The sequence below is a fragment of the Dryobates pubescens genome, chromosome 23 (genome assembly GCF_014839835.1).
Source record: "Dryobates pubescens isolate bDryPub1 chromosome 23, bDryPub1.pri, whole genome shotgun sequence".
Classification (NCBI taxonomy): domain Eukaryota; kingdom Metazoa; phylum Chordata; class Aves; order Piciformes; family Picidae; genus Dryobates; species Dryobates pubescens.
This window is the reverse complement of record NC_071634.1, coordinates 7,370,795-7,387,931: the sequence shown is the minus strand read 5'-3', so window position 1 is coordinate 7,387,931 and position 17,137 is coordinate 7,370,795. Positions and strand designations below refer to the sequence as shown.

The following is a 17,137-nucleotide window of genomic DNA, read 5'->3' as shown; positions in this document are numbered from 1 at the left end:
TACAGGAAGAGCAGTGTAATTAAAGCCTGTGGAAAAGCTGTCAGTAAAGCTTGAATGATGCTAAACCTTTTTAAATTAACCCTCCCTCACCTAATCCAATTTTGTGAGGCAGTGTCAGTCCATGATGATGGCTGCAGTGCAGGGCAGCCTGGAGGGAGCTGTTAGTTCCATTTTTTTGTTTCATAGCATATAGAGCCCTCTCTACTGACATTCCTTACTTACTGCTTCTATGCCTGATTTATCCAGAGAACCAGACCACAGGAAGCTCTCTTCTTATTTCCCTCCCAGGTCCTTTTATCTTTTCAGGGTTTGAGAAGCCCTAACCCAACATACCCCATATTTCAATCCATCCCATAGTCAGACCCCACAGACCCTCACTTTATTTTATATTTGTATGAGAGGACAATCTATGTTTAACTGTAGAGAGACACAAAGGCTGTGTTGTACAAAATGGAAACTCCAGGTTGTTAGTTATTCTAGTTTGTTAGAAAGCTATAAGCTTAGACTGGTTTAGGTTGGAAGGGACTTTAAAGATCATCTAGTTCCAACCCCCCCCTGCCATGGACAGGGACACCTCCTATAACACTTGCTAAATGCATTTGCTAGAATATGAAAGAGCACGATGCAGCTCATGGTATGGCTGGGAATTTCTCTAAGCTGATGGAAGATGTTTTCTAAAGGTGTTTGGTTTCTTTGTGCTCTGAATAATTGATAAGGTTTCACCAACCTGCTTCTGTGCACTGAAGCTCCAAGGTTAAAGTATCATATTGACTGTCCCAGGTTCACATTGCATTTCTTTGGTAGTACCAACTTCAAGAGTTCCTTAAAGGGTTGGCAGTGAGCATCATCAGTTGTGTTGGCAGCTGTGGGGGTCTGTGCTAGGGACAGGATTATTGCATTTTGTAACCTGTGGCTTATTGTTAGTGGGGTGAGGGGGCAGCGTTTTGGGAGCTGGCCTGAGTGGTCAGAGGTACATGCAAAGTCCTTTAAGCTATCACAGCTGCTGAAAATATTGTTATATGTAACTACTGCTGGCCTTTTTTTATCAGTTAAATTTATTTCCAGGAGCCCATCCTCTCTCTTCCTCTTTTAAAGAACTGGATTTGTGCAACTCACCCTGGATTGCATCGTTTTGGTTCCTTCTGCTCCTCTGTTTGCAGTCTGGCATGAGCCATGTGCTTTCTCACTCCCTCTGTCTTGCTAATACATCAAGTACAACATTTTCCACTTTCTCATTTCTACTTTTCTTGTTGTCAGAGAGAAGCTGTTCTCACTTGGCCACATTTGCAAACTGCTGCCCTATCAATCCTCTGCCGACTTTAGTTTTGAACGCTTTACTTCTTAAAGTAGATTCAGGAGGTTGCTCACCTAGGAGGTCAGAGAAACAGGTTAAAAATGAAATGTAAAAAAAAAATTATTGTATTTTAAGGGAAAGACAGATTGTAGTTTGGTCAGTGATTTCAAGGGAATGCATTTGCCCTTGCTGAGCTTAAGGAAAAGGGGAGAACCTAGTTACACAATAAAAGCAGCCCTATTCATTGTCCTACTTTTCCTCTGATGATTACACGTGTCACTGGTATTTCACTCTCTGCTAGTTCACCATTTTTACTTTGTAAGGAGAATAGAAAAGGGAATGGGGTTTTTTAGAGCATCAGTGTGCTAATTCCTTTAATCCTTTGTTGTTTTTTCCTCTCCATCTGCCAAATCATAACAGGATAAAGGCTTTCAGAGATATGTTCTTTTGTGCTTTCACCGTGATAGACAGTACTGGCAGGGTTGTAAGTCCTCTGTGTTGCAAACTACAGAGGATGTATTGCTATAGCTCCTGCTTCCCACTAATCAAACTCTTTTCACAAATGTCTGTGCTTTTCTGATTGCTTTTGGATCCCTAAAATCAGTTATCAGATGGACTTCAGTTTCTAATCCCGTGTCTGTGATTTGATTTCTTATACAATTTTCCTGAACATCTAGGTATTTTTAATTTTCTTTTGCAGATTCAGCAATGCAGTGTTTTCAGAAGAGAATCTTTGAGATCTGCTAGTAAATAGTTCTTGGGCTTGCATGCTATCTATATTTAAAAGAACTGCAGCCCAGTCTTTATGTAGCAAATGCCATTGTTTGCTTGGTAGCTGGCAGTGAGTGAAACATTTTTGTTTGCCATACAGTGCACTGCTTTGATTTATTTATATATATCTATCTATCTAGGTTTTCATGGTTTTAAATATCAGTTTAATAGTGTATTAAAGACTTTTAGAGGGATGATCAGTTCTTTATGGCTATCTCAGTAAAATTTACCTTCATTTCGGTCATTTTCTGGATGAGTTCCTCAGTGAGCTGCCCTAGGTGATCCTGCTCTGGGCAGGGGCATTGGACTGGATGATCTTAGAATCAGTCATAGAATCAATAAGGTTGGAAGAGACCTCAAAGATCATCCAGTCCAGCCTGTCACCCAGCACCTCATGACTACTAAACCACAGCACCAAGTGCCACGTCCAATCCCCTCTTGAGCACCTCCAGGGATGGTGACTCCACCACCTCCCTGGGCAGCCCATTCCAATGGCTAACAACTCTCTCTCTGAAGAACTTTCTCTTCACCTTGAGCCTAAACTTCCCCTGGCACAGCTTGAGACTGTGTCCTCTTGTTCTGGTGCTGGTTGCCTGGGAGAAGAGGCCAACCCCCTCCTGGCTACAACCTCCCTTCAAGTAGTTGTAGACAGCAATAAGGTCTCCCCAGAGCCTCCTCTTCCCTTGCAAACCCCACATTTGCTGATTCTAATCTTTCTGTGCTCAAATGCTGTGGATTTCTTTAGGGTCCCATGAAAAACATTTGCTCAAATATTGCTGCTACTTGCTTAAGCTACGTGAGTCTGTATTTGTGTGTGTGTGTGTGCAAGGCAATCAAAAAACCTCATCTGCAGAAGGTCTGCCTTCATAGTGTGAATGTCTGGAATAGAGTCCATCTTTCCTGGTTGATACTGTACTTTTAAATGTGCCCTTAAAAATCCTTAGGAACTAATCAGCAGTTGTGAGGTTTCCAGTTTTCCTCAGCAGAACCTGACCAATTTTTTTCTTGGCCAATAATAATATTAATTACCCCCCCCCCCCCCAAAAAAAAACCAAACAAACCAACAGCCCTTAATAAACTGAAGATTAGGAGGGAAGGAGATTTCCTATAAAAACAGATCACTTTTGATGCTGAATGAAGAAGTTGGAGTCTCAGCCTGTTAACAGTGATGAATCCTGCTGCATAGTTTGGATCCAGATTCCTGTAGGCTTTGTTATGTCTTGACATTTCCGTGAGCTTGTAAACAGAGTCTTGTTGTGAGTACCAGTGACAGTCAGAGTCCTGTTGATAAAGAATGTGTTGACTCCATGGGAATAAGCAGACAAACATGTTCTGTTGTATACCTTATCTTTTAGTTCAGAAAAAGAGGCTGCATAATATCCTTAATGCTCTTCTCTGCTCTGGTGAATGGTTTTTAGCATGAAGTTACAAGGATGTGACATTAGAATAGAACAAACCAGGTTGGAAGAGACCTTCAAGATCATCGCGTCCAACCCATCAACCAATCCAGCACCACCTAAACAACTAACCCATGGCACCAACCACCCCATCAAGTCTCTTCCTGAAAACCTCCAATGATGGTGACTCTACCACCTCCCCAGGCAGCCCATTCCAATGGGAAATCACTCTCTCTGTATAGAACTTCTTCCTAACATCCAACCTAAACCTCCCCTGGTGCAGCCTGAGACTGTGTCCTCTTGTTCTGGTACTGGCTGCCTGGGAGAACAGACCATCATCTGTCTGTCTACAACCTCCCTTCAGGTAGTTGTAGAGAGTGATAAGGTCACCCCTGAGTCTCCTTCTCTCCAGGCTAAGCAACCCCAGCTCCCTCAGTCTCTCCTCATAGGGCTTGTGTTCCAGACCCCTCACCAACTTCGTTGCCCTTCTCTGGACTCGTTCCAGCAAGTCAGCATCCTTCCTAAACTGAGGGGCCCAGAACTGGACACAGTACTCGAGGTGCGGCCTAACCAGTGCAGTGTTACGGGGGCAGAATGACCTCCCTGCTTTGTGCTTTTGGTTAGTGGTGTGTAAGTGTTCAGACAATCCAAGGGATGCAAGAATATTTCACAGTCGAGAGCACAGCAGTTTGCACAAGGCCAAACCAAGCAGAAATCTAAAATGTAATAAATATTAAAAAGCTGCCCATAAGAAATGCTAAAAGTACTGATAAATGGATTTTGAAGCTTACTGTGATGAGAAAAGATTCTGAAATGAAATAGGAGCATGCTCCCTCTAAATTACACTGCTGTTCTTCTACAGTGCAAAAGCATCAGAAGACAGGGAGGAATTTTCCCCACATTGAATGTTCCAGTGAAAAGAATCCAAAATTTCAGGCACATAATCACAAGTTTTCATGATGCAGTGAGTTTATACATCTGCTTAGCACCAGCCACTGCCTGCGTGCCTACTCTTAGGTTTAAGCTTGCGCTTTGCTATTTGGCATCAGCTAGATGCGTGCAGGCTGAGCTGCCGTCGCTTAACTGACATCTGGGGCCTTTCTCAGGAGAAAGAGTATGATTATGGGGGAAAGAGAAAGCCATTAGATTTAGTTATTGCAGCACTAGTTGTAGCCATGGAACATCCAAGTGAAATTTCCTGCAATTTGTACTGTGTGAGTTAAAAAGTTGGGCTTCAGAGTAGCAAGCTTTTGAAAGAGCTAGGTCTTTAAAAGTGTGGAGAAAGATTCCAGGAGAGACTGGGAGAGGTGATTTCAAGGATGGTAAATTCTGATGGAAAGAACAAATATTTGTCACTGTAAAGATTTCCCAGTTAGCACAGTAAAGAGCTGGGGTTGTCTTGCTTTTAATTAAGCTCTGTCAACTAATACTGACAGTAGCATGTGTGCACTGCAACAGCCTTGACTGATGGCACATGTTTGTACAGTAACGATGCTGAGTGTGACTTGAGACTGGGAAAAGCCAGAACTTGAATGATTGTTGTACACAATTTCACAGGGGCATGGCAAATGACCAACTTGTGTTGAAGTTGTGGTCCTGTTAGAGGTTTGCAAATCTGTCTCCTTGGAATTCTGTATCTAGGGAGGCTTTCTTAATGTACTTATGCCAGCAGCCATCCTTCACCCATTAGAAGTCCAGCCCTGTATTAAGCATCTGACATAATAATTTTAAAAGCTTATTTTATCAAATAGATTGCAATTAATTGCTTGTAAATACTTAAACTGACTATATGTAAATGATAACTAGTCTCCTGACATGAAGACTGGGAATCATTTTCTTCTGAGGTATCTCTGCTGCTTTCACATTGCTTTTGGCAGTGGAATAATATCATGGCTTAGTTCTGTTGCAGAGTGGATAAAAAAGTGCTCCTGAGATTGGCAATCATGGGTACTAGAAGTGAAGAAAGGGAGTTCCACATCCCCACTGTCACTCATCTTGTAGCCTCTGCTGCTGGGTTCTCCTAAGGAACAAACTGGTTCCCACCAAAGAGACAGCTCAGGAAATAGGCATAGAGAAAGTTCCACTCTCACAGGCTTTTGTCCAAAGAAGTTCTTTACTCTGAGGGTGGTGGAATACTGGAACAGGTTGCCCAGGGAAGTGGTAGAGGCCCCATTCCTGGAGACATACAGGGTCAGGCTTGATGGGGCTCTGAGCAAAGATACCTGTTGGGGATGTCCCTGCTTACAGCAGGGGAGGTTGGACTAGATGCCTTTTAAAGTTCCCTTCCAAACCGCTCTATGATTCTATGTAATTCAGCTGCTGTCACCGTGATGAGCAATGTGCTAAGATTAAAGAGGTAAAATAATAACAACACATGTTTTTCTGTTTTGTTTAGGGTACAAAATTTGGACATCCCATGGGATTAAATCAGGCTCCTCCTCCACGTTCTTCTGTTCGAAGATCATTTGGAAGATCGAAGCGATTTAGTATTACTCGTTCTCTGGATGACCTGGAGGTAATCGGTTTCCACTTAAAGCTTAAAATTGTGTCCTAGAGAGGAACTTACATTCATGAAATAAAGTAATATCTGTAGTGGAATAAAGTTATTCATCACCATGTGACAGTTAGGTGAGGGGAATACAGATTTCAGGTATCTCCTGAAATCTTTTTGGTGTTTCTTCAATAGTTTATGTACAACAATACAGTTTGGCTGATCAGAATGTTACTCATGTTAGAGATCCTCCTGTCATCATCATTGTTTCATTCAGCTGATGGTCATTGCATTGAGAAAATTTTGGGGGGGGTTGAATTTGTTGCTGTACCAGGCTCTTGGCATAACTTTCTAAGGGTTGTAGCTTACTGAGTATGGCAAAGTCTTTAAAAGTACTTCAATAGAGTTTTGTCTCCTTATGTGTTGGCAGGTAAGACAAGGGAATTCCTCATCCACTTGGTGTTGGTTATTGGTGGTGATGATTTTGGGTCTTTCTGAGTGTAATATAATAGTGCTGTTTTACATCTGGTATGACATCTGCTGATGCCTAGTGGCCAAATCTCATTGATTTTGGTGAAAAATGAGGAATGAGAAGCCATCCAAATTAAGAAAGCTGCTTCTCCTGCTCTGTTCTCCCTCAGCCAGCTGGAGGAGTACTTATCTTCTGGTGTGCTTCCTTGGGAAAAGCTGTTCTGTAGTGTTGGGAAGGTGAATGGAGAGATTTTTCCCCTTGCTCCTTTTTCCTGCTTATCTGGAAGAAGGTTTGGTGGGGAGAAACAAAACTCTGTGCAGAGCTCTTGGCACAAGAACCACTCTTCAGCATGGGTGGGAATGTGGCACACTGACTCCTCTAAATGGGAAGGAGGTGTTTGAAAAGCATTTGAGATGGGAGGAGGAAAGAAAGAGGTATTCTGGATTTCTTGCTGTGGGAAAAACTAGGAAGAATGGCATTTCACTGAGTCTGAACCAAAGGAGAGGGGAGCTCAGTGCACTGGATTTTTAGGGAACAGAATATGTGGAAGGAGCTTCTGTTGTGCTTAGGGAATGCAGGTAGGAACTGTAATTACTTATTTCTCAGGTGTTTTACAGGACAATTTTCACTGTGAACTATCTCTGTCTTTTTGTCTGAAGCTTTTAAGTGTTTTGCCTTTTTTGTAGTCATGGAAAACACTTCTTAATTTCTTTGCACTCATAATTTTGATACAATAAGTGCATAACTTTAACAGAGCAAGATCTTCTGGATAAAGCCATTTGGGAACTCTTTAGCTGCACCATTCCTAATCAGAAAGTGTTGATTCTTATACAGTAGTAAGCTTTTATAATTTATATTACCAGTTTAGATAATTTCTGGTCACAGTAAGAGTTAATTCTCTCTATATGCCAGCATGCCCAGTGCTGGTAATTCCTGTGCAATAGGGAAAAAAATGGTTCACACCATGTTTTTCCAGACTCAGACTTCATCTAGGGTATGTGCACATCTCACATTTGCAGAGGGAGTTTTACACACCAGGGATAATTTCTGTTGCTGGAGCCATTTTGCATAGCATAAACCCTCATTAAAATAGGGACTTGGTACTTTCCATTAATCTCAGAAAGATGATGTAGCTATTGGCTAAGAAGTCAAGTTTTCTCTTTCTTTTTCTGGTACATAAATTGAGTAGCAGCAACAGGAGGGATTGAGCAGCTCTTTGTGTTACCTGACTTAAAGCTGTTACTTTGGAGGAGTCAGCTTACATTGTAAATTGTGATATGAGGTGGATGTCAGTATTAAGGTCTGTATTTGGATAAATGCCCTTATTACAAGGAGCTGTTTGGGTGTGGAATGCTCTTAGTTGCTTCTTTTCACTTCCCCCCACCCTCCCCTTCATACCATAAGAGAATGCTATCATAACCACCAGGAGAAATACCAACCCAGAGAAGAATTTCAAATCCTTGCTGAGGCAAAGTAAAGTGGTGTTCAGGGGTTCTAAGTTCCACCTTGCTACTGCAGTGCTTTCCCCAAGTCCTGTTACACTAAGGGCAGTAGAACACAATGTTGTTAGCACATGTTTAGATTATTCAGGCCATCTATTTAGAGTTGCTGGAAGAGGAAATAACAATACCAGGAAATTCTTAGAGACTCCACCTTTGGAATGATGATGATACTATATGAGCATATTACACAGGCTGCACAGTGGCTTTTGTGTTCTCTCCCATTACCTCAGCAGAATGGATAAGCTAGTAACTCAAACATGAAGTTGGAAAATTAACTTCCTGCTTGGAGCCTGTGGGATTGATTCCTGCAGGCATCCAGCTTGGTCTTCTAAATTGAGCAGTTTTAAGTATGTTCCATACAGTTTCTTTTATACTGAGTGCTGTTGCTTTGCTTATGGATCTGAGTGAAGCTGTATTTGGATCTTTTTTGGTGAAAGCATGAACTTGCTGCTCTTGATTTGGAGCTGCAGTGTGTGAATGAGCAGCTTTGCTTTCTTCTGCCATAAGGTGGCATGAGATCTTTGCAGTTTGGTTTGGGTTTTTGAATCTCTCCAAGAACACAACTTGTTTTTGTGTATGCTTTGTTTAATAACAGCAGTGATTGCAAGAGAATATTTCACTTGTTCTTGTGTTAGATTATGGCTGGCCATACATGGTAGACAATATGATAAGGTTAAAATTAGCTGTAATGATACATTAGCTGCCCTCCATCCCCAGCATTTTCCTCTTACCTGTAGAAGCTGTGTTGTACAGAGGAGAAGACAGACAAGTTTGTAGGATTAACCTAAGCACAAATATAGGCTGGGTGAAGAGTGGCTTGAGGAGTGGCTTGAGCCGTGTGCTGGGCTGCATCCAAAGCAGGGAGAGCAGCAGGACAGGGAGGGGATTCTGCCCCTCTGCTCCGCTGATACCACACCTACAGCACTGTGTCCAGTTCTGGTGCCCCCAGGATAAGAGGGACTTGGAGCTACTAGAGCAGGTCCAGAGGAGGGCCATGAAGATGATCAGGGGGCTTGAGAACCTCCTCTATGGGGACAGGCTGAGAGAATTGGGAGCCTGGAGACGAGAAGGCTCCAAGGAGAGCATCCTTCCAGTACCTGAAGGGTGCCTACAAGAAAGCCAGGCAGGGACTTTATACAAGGGCTTGTGGTGATAGGACAAGAGGAAATGGATTGAAGCTTGAGCAGGGCAGATTTATACTGGACATAAGGAAGTGATCCTTTACAGTGAGGTTGGTGAGACTCTGGAACAGTTGCCTGGGGAGGGCATGGATGCCTCCTCCCTGGAGGTGTTCAAGACCAGGTTGGATGAGGCCTTGAGCAACCTGGTCTAGTGGAAGGTGTCTCTGCCCATGACAGGAGGATTGGAACTGAATGATCCTTAACCATTCTGTGAATCTATGAATCCTGTCTTTGGGGGGGGAAAAAAAGACCCCATCCATTGAGCTCTGCTGCTCTGCGGTGGGGGTGGTTTGGCTCTAGAGGCTGATCTCTGCAGTCTGACCATCTTTAGTTAATTCTTTTAACTAAATATCAGGACAAAAGAAGATGGCTGTAGCAGTTTTTCTTCCCCATTCTGTTTTGGAGACCCTAAAGCTATGTCCTTTATGAGCAAGAGCATTCCTTGGATGAGATTTCTAGAGTTGAGTAATCTTTTTAAAGTTGGAATCGATTCCTTTCAAAAATCAGCTTGAGGAATTTTGTTAGAACCTTCTCTCTTAATTACAACCATTAATAACGTAGTATTATTAGCTGTTATTATAGATAATAATGCTTGATGGTGTTTTTTTTCCCCTGTTTTGTTAATTCCACTGAAGCAACTTCTTTTCTTCTTTTTTTTTGTGTTTTTTTTTTTGCATTTCTTCTGCTAATTGAAAGAGCACAACACATCTCTTTGGTATGAGGTTTTTATCCTAATGAATGACATGTCTCTGCTGGATATTAGCTTTGGCATCTGTGGGTGGCAAAACCCTCTAAATGCTCATTTGACTTAAAAATGAGTTTTTAAGTGGGTACCTGTCTTTGTTTGACTGATTTAAATAATCAGACAAAGCTTCCACAGGGAGATAATAGCTTGTATTAGGCCAACTAGTGTACTAGGAAAATCAGACAAAAAGGAGCTAAACATGCCCCAAACTTTTCCCACCCTGTCAGTTGATCTAATAAAAAATATTAACTCTTTCTGCAGAGCTTGCTCTGTGCACATTTTGAGATCATCACCATGGCCACCCAGCTACCACTCTGGCCAATATAATGGCATGGTTTAAATCAAGAGACCTCTTCATTCTCAACTTATATACTGTGAATTTCCAATTTGAAAAGAATGTATATTTTTGTCTGAGGTTTCAGCATTTTGTTTAAGCTATGGTTAACTCAAAGGCAGGTTGGATGGAGCTTTGAGCAAGCTGGTGTAGTAGGAGCTGTCCCTACCCACAGCAGGCTGGTCAGAACTAGAGAGTATTGACTAGCGGGTATTTTAGGTCCCTTCCAAACCATTCTAGGAACCTGTGATTCTGTGCTAACTTGCTGTGGGCTGCCAGTATACACAGGTTCTCCTGGGTACTTACTGACTTTAATATTGCATCTTCTGCATCAGTTTTGTCTTCATTTTTCTCCAAGATGTAACTGACCAATTGACAGTTTTGCTCTCTTGCTTTCAGGAAGGTGAAGAGCAGGGCAATTGTGAAATGAAACTGAATGCAAGAATAAAATCTCCTTTTGTGTGTGTGTGTGTTTAAAACCTGTGTATTTTTGGCATCCTAACAGTAGAGTTCTTAAAGGTCTGCTCCTGACTCATCTATGTATATTCTGAAGTCCAAATTCTGCCACAGTCCAGCTGCTGTTTTGGAAACCTTGTGGATCTGCCACCACAACCTGGGTTCTTTGTGTCTCTTTTCCCTTTGCTGGAGCCTGTCTGGTCTGGCTTGGTGGTGCAGCAGTGAATGACAGATCCCATTCTACAGACTGTACCAGCAGGACACAGTGCTATGTACCACAATTCTAAACAGATTGCCTGTGTATTTTTTTAAGCTTTCCTGACATCATAGACTTTATCATGGAGAGTATCTGACACCTTGGAGGTGTTCAAAACCAGGCTGGATGAGCCCATGAGCAGTCTGTTCTACTGGACCTGTGGCAGAGGGGTGGACCTAGATGATCTTTAAGATTCCTTCCAACCCAACCCATTCTGTGAAAGGTTGGTTGGTCACCAGATGAGCACAGTTGTGTGGAACACATTTACCATGAATTGGAGATATTTATTTCTAGATGCCATCCAGAAGGTTAGAGTCTGTGATTCTATTAATTTATTTTATTTTTCCATAGAATCATAGAATGGGCTGGGCTGGAAAGGACCTCCAAAGGTCATCCAGTCCAACCTCCCTGCAGTCAGCAGGGACATGCTCAACTAGAACAGGTTGCCCAGAGCCTTGTTGAGCCTCACCTTGAGTATCTCCAGGGAAGAGGCCTCAACCACCTCCCTGGGCAACCTGTTCTGGTGTTCCACCACCCAATTAATATCAGTTTTCCCTTCCTCCCCCACTGATATTAATGAGGTTTGTTTTCTGTTATTGGAGTTGGCAAAATGGCCATATTTTTGGTAGTTTGCCTGCTTACTGTTTCTTCCTGCTTTTGGGGCTGTTTTCTTTATTTCAGATTATGGAGAAATCTGCCATGTAAATTTGCATGTGAAAAGCCAAGCAGTCAGAGAGTGTGCAGAGAGCTGGATCTCATCTCTGCTTTCTTTGTGAGGTGCATATGGCAGTGCTTATCACACAGTGCTCAGCCCATACTTCAGTGCCAGAGGAAAAGCCAACAGTGTTGCCTAGGATGGATTCCATAGGGAATTTAGTTCTCATATATGTGCAAAGTCAGTTGGCAATGTATGGAGAAATGTCTTCAAGAGGAAGCCATCAGTACATTGTCTGACCCTGCCAGTCAAGTGCTGTCTAGCCTCTGGGCTTGGCTCTCCAACACAAGCCAGTTTTTGTTAAAGAACCAGAGGCAGTTTATGCTTTCAGGAACTAGATATGGACTTGTATCCTGCATAAAGCCTCCCACAGCAGACCTTACTTCTTGTCAGTAACCAGCACCACTGTTCTTAAGATGTGTGATTAGATGGATGCAGGTGAATTCATCAGCTCTCAAGGTCTTAGATGCAGTCACATTTGCGGAACTATACATCAGCCTAGGATGAACAAGTTAAAGTAACCATCTGAAGCTGTAAAGGGGTCATATCTCTTAGTTCTGTAATATATCAGACCTTGGTTTTGGCTGTGTTTTGGTTCTGGTTTCATTAGGCTTGAGGTGAGGAGAAAGTTCTTCACAGAGAGAGTTGTTAGCCGTTGGAACGTGCTGCCCAGGCAGGTGGAGTCACCATCCCTGGAGGTGTTCAGGAGGGGATTGGATGTGGCTCTTGGAGCCATGGTTTAGTCATGAGGTCTGTGGTGACAGGTTGGACTTGATGATCTCTGAGGTCTCTTCCAACCTTATTGATTCTATGATCCTACGATTGAGAAGTGACAATACAGCCACCTGGGACTTTTGGTAGGTGGACAACTTCTCAGGGATGTCTTTATCCATACCTAGTGTCTTTTAAATATTGGGCTTACTTTCTTTGAACTGAAACTGTTCATTCTTCAGTGTCTTAACCCGTGAGGCACGTGGTACTAAGCAGAATCATAGCTCACTGCACTGAGGACTGCTACTGAACCCCAGAATTATTTGCTGTCTGAGACTGGCCCTTGCTTCAGTTTCTTGATGTTACACTCATTGATTCCAAAGCACCTGTAAAGGCTCCTCCCAAGAAGGCAAGCACTGAGGTGAAGTCACTCAAGGTAATAAGGACAAGAGCAGTCTCTGAAGATGAGAGCAGGCTGCTTTTATGAGGCTGAATGACTGGACAAGAAAATGACAGATGAAAATGTATGCAGATAAATGTAAAGCAATGCAAATGAGGCAAAATAGTCCTAGCTTCCTACATCAAATGATAGATATGTTTCTGAGCTGTTTCTCCTCTGAAGTGTGGTCTTTGAGTTATAAGGGATTGCTGCATGAAAACATAAGCACAGAAGAGTAGCAAAATCCTGCATTATGAGTTGTTAGGGAAGGAACTGGGCGGGGGGAGGGGAGGAACCAAACCCTAATGATTCCATTGTATACACCTGTGGTTTGCCCACACCTGTTAGAAGGTAGAAAAGGTTCAGAAAGGTGTAAGAAAGAGTGAAAAATCATGGGTGGCATAGAAGAAGTAGCTGGGATTGGCTGCTCCCTGTCTCCTTCAGGACAAGAAGTCAGCACTATTAATTAAAGGTAGCTGGAGCCAGGAGCAAAGCAAACAGAACACGATTGTTCATGCAGGAGGTGAGTCGGGCTGTGGGATTCCTCACCACTGAGTGCTGTGGATTGCAAGAAATTTGCATGTCCTGGGGGGAAAGTGGACAAGGATTTGGAAAAGGAAGCCACTGGGGATTATTAGGGAGACAAGCCACACCAGGTTCAGGAAATCTCCCAGACTCCCAGGTATTTTTAGTTCAGGAGAATAAAATCAGGGAAATGTTCTGTGTGTTGCCCTGTGCTGCTCGTTGGACGGCATCCATGTGTGGCCACTACTGGAAGCAGTACTGCGTTTGATACACCCAGGAGCTGAAGTGGTTGTGCATTGCTCATCCAAGGATAAACATTGCTCCCCTTTAGCTTTGGAATTATGGATTGTACTCTGGGCACAGGAAGACGTCTAAGCTTTCACTTGGAGGAAACCTGTTTGTAAAGTAAAGGGCTTGCCTACTATAGGATCTCCTAGCACAGGGGAGCTGCCCAGGGCTCTGGGAGCATTTGGTGCTGGTGCTGCAGCTATCTTAGGGAGAGGGCACCTGCAGCTCTCCTGGGTAGAGCTCTCCTGGGTAGAGCTGCTGCTGCAGAGCAGGCTGCCCATGCCGGTCCCTGGTGGGAATGAGGAGCTGGTTGACAGGTTTCATGCTTCTCTGTTCCTGCCCTCCCTCGGCTGCTCTTCCTGTTACCTGGTATGTCTTTCGGTTGTGCTACGTGCTAGTGGGGGTGAGGAAGGATTTTTGTTCTGGGAGACCTGGTTAAAGTTAGGGAGTGAATTAAGGCCTTTTTGAATGAAGTGAATTGGTGTTTTTGAAGTATAAGTACAGAATACATAAGGCAGCAGTGGAGCTATCTGTGGATTGTTTCTGATCCTGTCTCCGTGCTTAATCTGCTGGGATTTTGGCTGGGAGTTGGTGCTATTTAATTTTCACTCTCCTCGTGGATTTAGCAGTTCAGTGAAATTAAAATACAGAAAGAGGAGTCACCTGTGGAGCTTTTACTGGATGAGCTACTGCTTTTTATTCAGTATTAAATCAAAATATTTAATCTGCTCTTTGGATGCTTAAAGAAATACAGGAAAAATCCCATCCTCCATTCCCTTTTGGATGGAGGAACTGCGGGAGGACAGCTTTTAACCATTAACTGTTGGGTAGAAAGTGTTGGCATTTCATTCAGAAAACTCAGAGATGTTGCTGGTCTGTCTGGAGAGTAGGTGTGGTATTGCAGGTGAGGAGCATCATGTTTCACTTGAAATGGGATCCTTGCAAAGGCCCGTGCCCTGCTTACTCCAAAGAACATGTTTAGGTAGTATGAGATGGGTTGCATAATATGCATACATGTGATTGTAATCATTCTGAGACACGCACCTACATGCCAGAAACTGAAAGAAATTTCCTCCAAGCCTTACAAGTTTTAACAATTATTCTTTTCAGAAAGTATTTTTTTAGGTTATCTTTTAAGTACTTCTCTATTAATGATGACCCAGTTCATTCAGGCAACACACTCATGGAAGGGGAATGTGTGAAAAATGAGAACACTTTGGAGAAGAAAACGATGTTGACTCAATGCTTCAACAAGTTGGGACAAACCTTTAAGAGTGAGTCCTGCAGGCCTTTACCGAGGGCATTTTCCATGAGCAGATTCCTCAGCAGCTGTTGTCTTGACAGAAGCTTTATTGTTACACAGGACCTGCCTAAACACCATTTTAAAAGCTGCCTGTTCCTTTTGATGAGAAGATACAGAACCAGTCTGGAGGGCGGAGAATGTGCTGGGGAGGGAGGAGAAATGGGAGAGGTGTTGATAGGGCAACAGACAGAGAAGCTTCATTTTTTTGCTGGACTCTGGAAGAAGTAAATATGTCTTCAGAAAAAGCATAATAATAGCAGCGTGGAAGGGATTCTTAACAATGAGCTCTTAACCTGTTCATATACATGGAGAAAACTTTTACTGATAGTCAAGTGTCTGTAAGTATAAAGTTTTGTTTGTCTAAAGCGAACAGCAATCAGGGTTGATGAGTGGTCTTCCGAGCTGAGAAATCTTGCAGTGCAGTGTGATAAATAATGCTTCTAAGGCTTCAGTGAGGTTTGAAAGAGACAAAGGTTGTGAGTATGAGCCTTTCAGTTGACTTTCTCTATAAGCTCTGCTATGAAATCAAGAATACACCCTCTCTATGGACCTGTTTGAAAAGCCCTTTTTCGCACTGTATTGTTTTTTACATGTGGAGTGAGCACAGCAGCTAACGCAGATACTTCTCCTAGTTAAGTTTGTTGTAAATCTTTCACTTAATTTTCACTATGCTGGCACATGTGTGGCAAGAGTCTCATCTTATAGTTATTGTTACCTTCCAGTTGTTGCAGTGTGTTTTTATGGTGTGCAGCTGAGGTGATTTATATATGTATTTCTTTTTGCCCAGATGGAGGTGTTTTTTTTTCATCCAATAAAACCGAATCCAGATGGTGTGAGTTATTAAAATAGCTGAAAGTAAATGAAAAGTATTCACAGAGTAGGAAATTTCTGAGGTGTAGAGACTTCAGACTGCAGTTTTTGCTTCTTGTTGCTCAGAAAACACGTATTTTGCAAGTGGAGGTCCTAGCTCTGTTGCCAGCTTTTGACATTATAGTCCGGTTCTTTATGTCTATATAGCTCGGAGTATAATTGTTGTTAATGCTGAAAGTACAGCTGCAAAAGTAGCAGTTTTGGAAAGGAAAAGGGAAACAAACAATTGCAAGGCTTAGGAAGAGAGATTTGCATTGTTTATTTAAAAATGAGAGTGGTTTTCACGCTCAGTTTTGCATTGATTTCCTCAAAGTCTTTTGATTCTCAGAGGCTCCATGTGTGGTAGTAGGAAATTTAGAGGTGGCTTAATGTGTTTCGGTGATGTGTCACTTAATCATATCCTCCTTAATATGTAGTTTAGTTTTAATTTACTCTTGGGCTGCGAGTCACCTTCCATCTGGATGTGCAAGTTGCGCTGTTTCTGCCCATTTTTATCAGGGGGGAGAATTTAATTTGTCTTTGAAACGTGCATCAACAGAAGGAAAAGGAAAATTAAATATTTAAAGCCCCAGAAGTGTACTTTGTATTATCAGTTTACAGTCAGGCTCTAGGGATGTATGTTTTTTGAAGGTTGCACCACGTTCAAAACCAAGTATTTGTTTTTAGAGCAGATTTCTGGATGGCAAATCTGGCTGATCTTCACCCTGGGAAATGAGCGCATGAGGCTGAGCAGTGCCGGCAGTCAGCAGAGGGCACTTGGAGCAGCAGTTTGCAGCCAGCCCTTCCCTTCACTGAGGTTATTTTATGGGAAGTCTTGGGATTTGAGGAGGCAGCTTGTGTTTCAGTTATTTGTATATGAGCAAATTCCAAATCGTTTGGCTTGCAAAATGTTTTGGTGTTTGGGGTTTTTTGTTTTGTGTGTGGGATAGGTAGGACTTTAATCTTTGAGAGGGAAACTGCAGTGTAGTAAAGAAGAGAATCTCCCCTCCTGTCATCAGCAGCACGTATGGGGTCTCTTTGTTGTTGGGTAGAAGATAAATCACTGAGGAAAAAAATATACCTAAACAGTCTATAGAAAGTTTTGAGAACTAAGAAAAAGGAAATTTATTGTATAGCAAAGTTTCCTTAATCTGTGAGCAGGCTTTTTGATACTCCTGCTTTTTATTTCAATATCTAAGGTTGGTGAGCTAAATCATATCCTTAACAGAGGTTTGGTTTTTTTTCCCCCCCTCTGGCTCTCATGCAAGTAACTGTTATTCTATTTCATATGAGGTAACAAAACCCACTTGATACTGATGAGATTTAAGATTATTTTTTTTTTCCTGGTGGATTCTGCCAGTGTTCAAACTGACTTTAGGAATTTGTGTGACTAGGAGCTGGTCCAGGG

At 42.5% G+C, this 17,137-nt stretch overlaps 1 protein-coding gene across 2 annotated transcripts in view; it reads left to right on the top strand.

Annotated features, from left to right (window-relative positions):
• Positions 1-17,137, top strand: part of RGS12 (regulator of G protein signaling 12) — a 90,268-nt gene that overhangs the window by 13,798 nt on the left and 59,333 nt on the right. The window contains exon 3 of one of the 2 annotated variants that reach the window (XM_054172131.1): positions 5,858-5,977. In XM_054172131.1, coding sequence (XP_054028106.1) covers positions 5,858-5,977 — 120 coding nt within the window. Of the gene's footprint in view, positions 1-5,857; positions 5,978-15,090; positions 15,219-17,137 lie in introns of those variants that run through there. The other variant, XM_054172129.1, reaches the window with a different exon arrangement.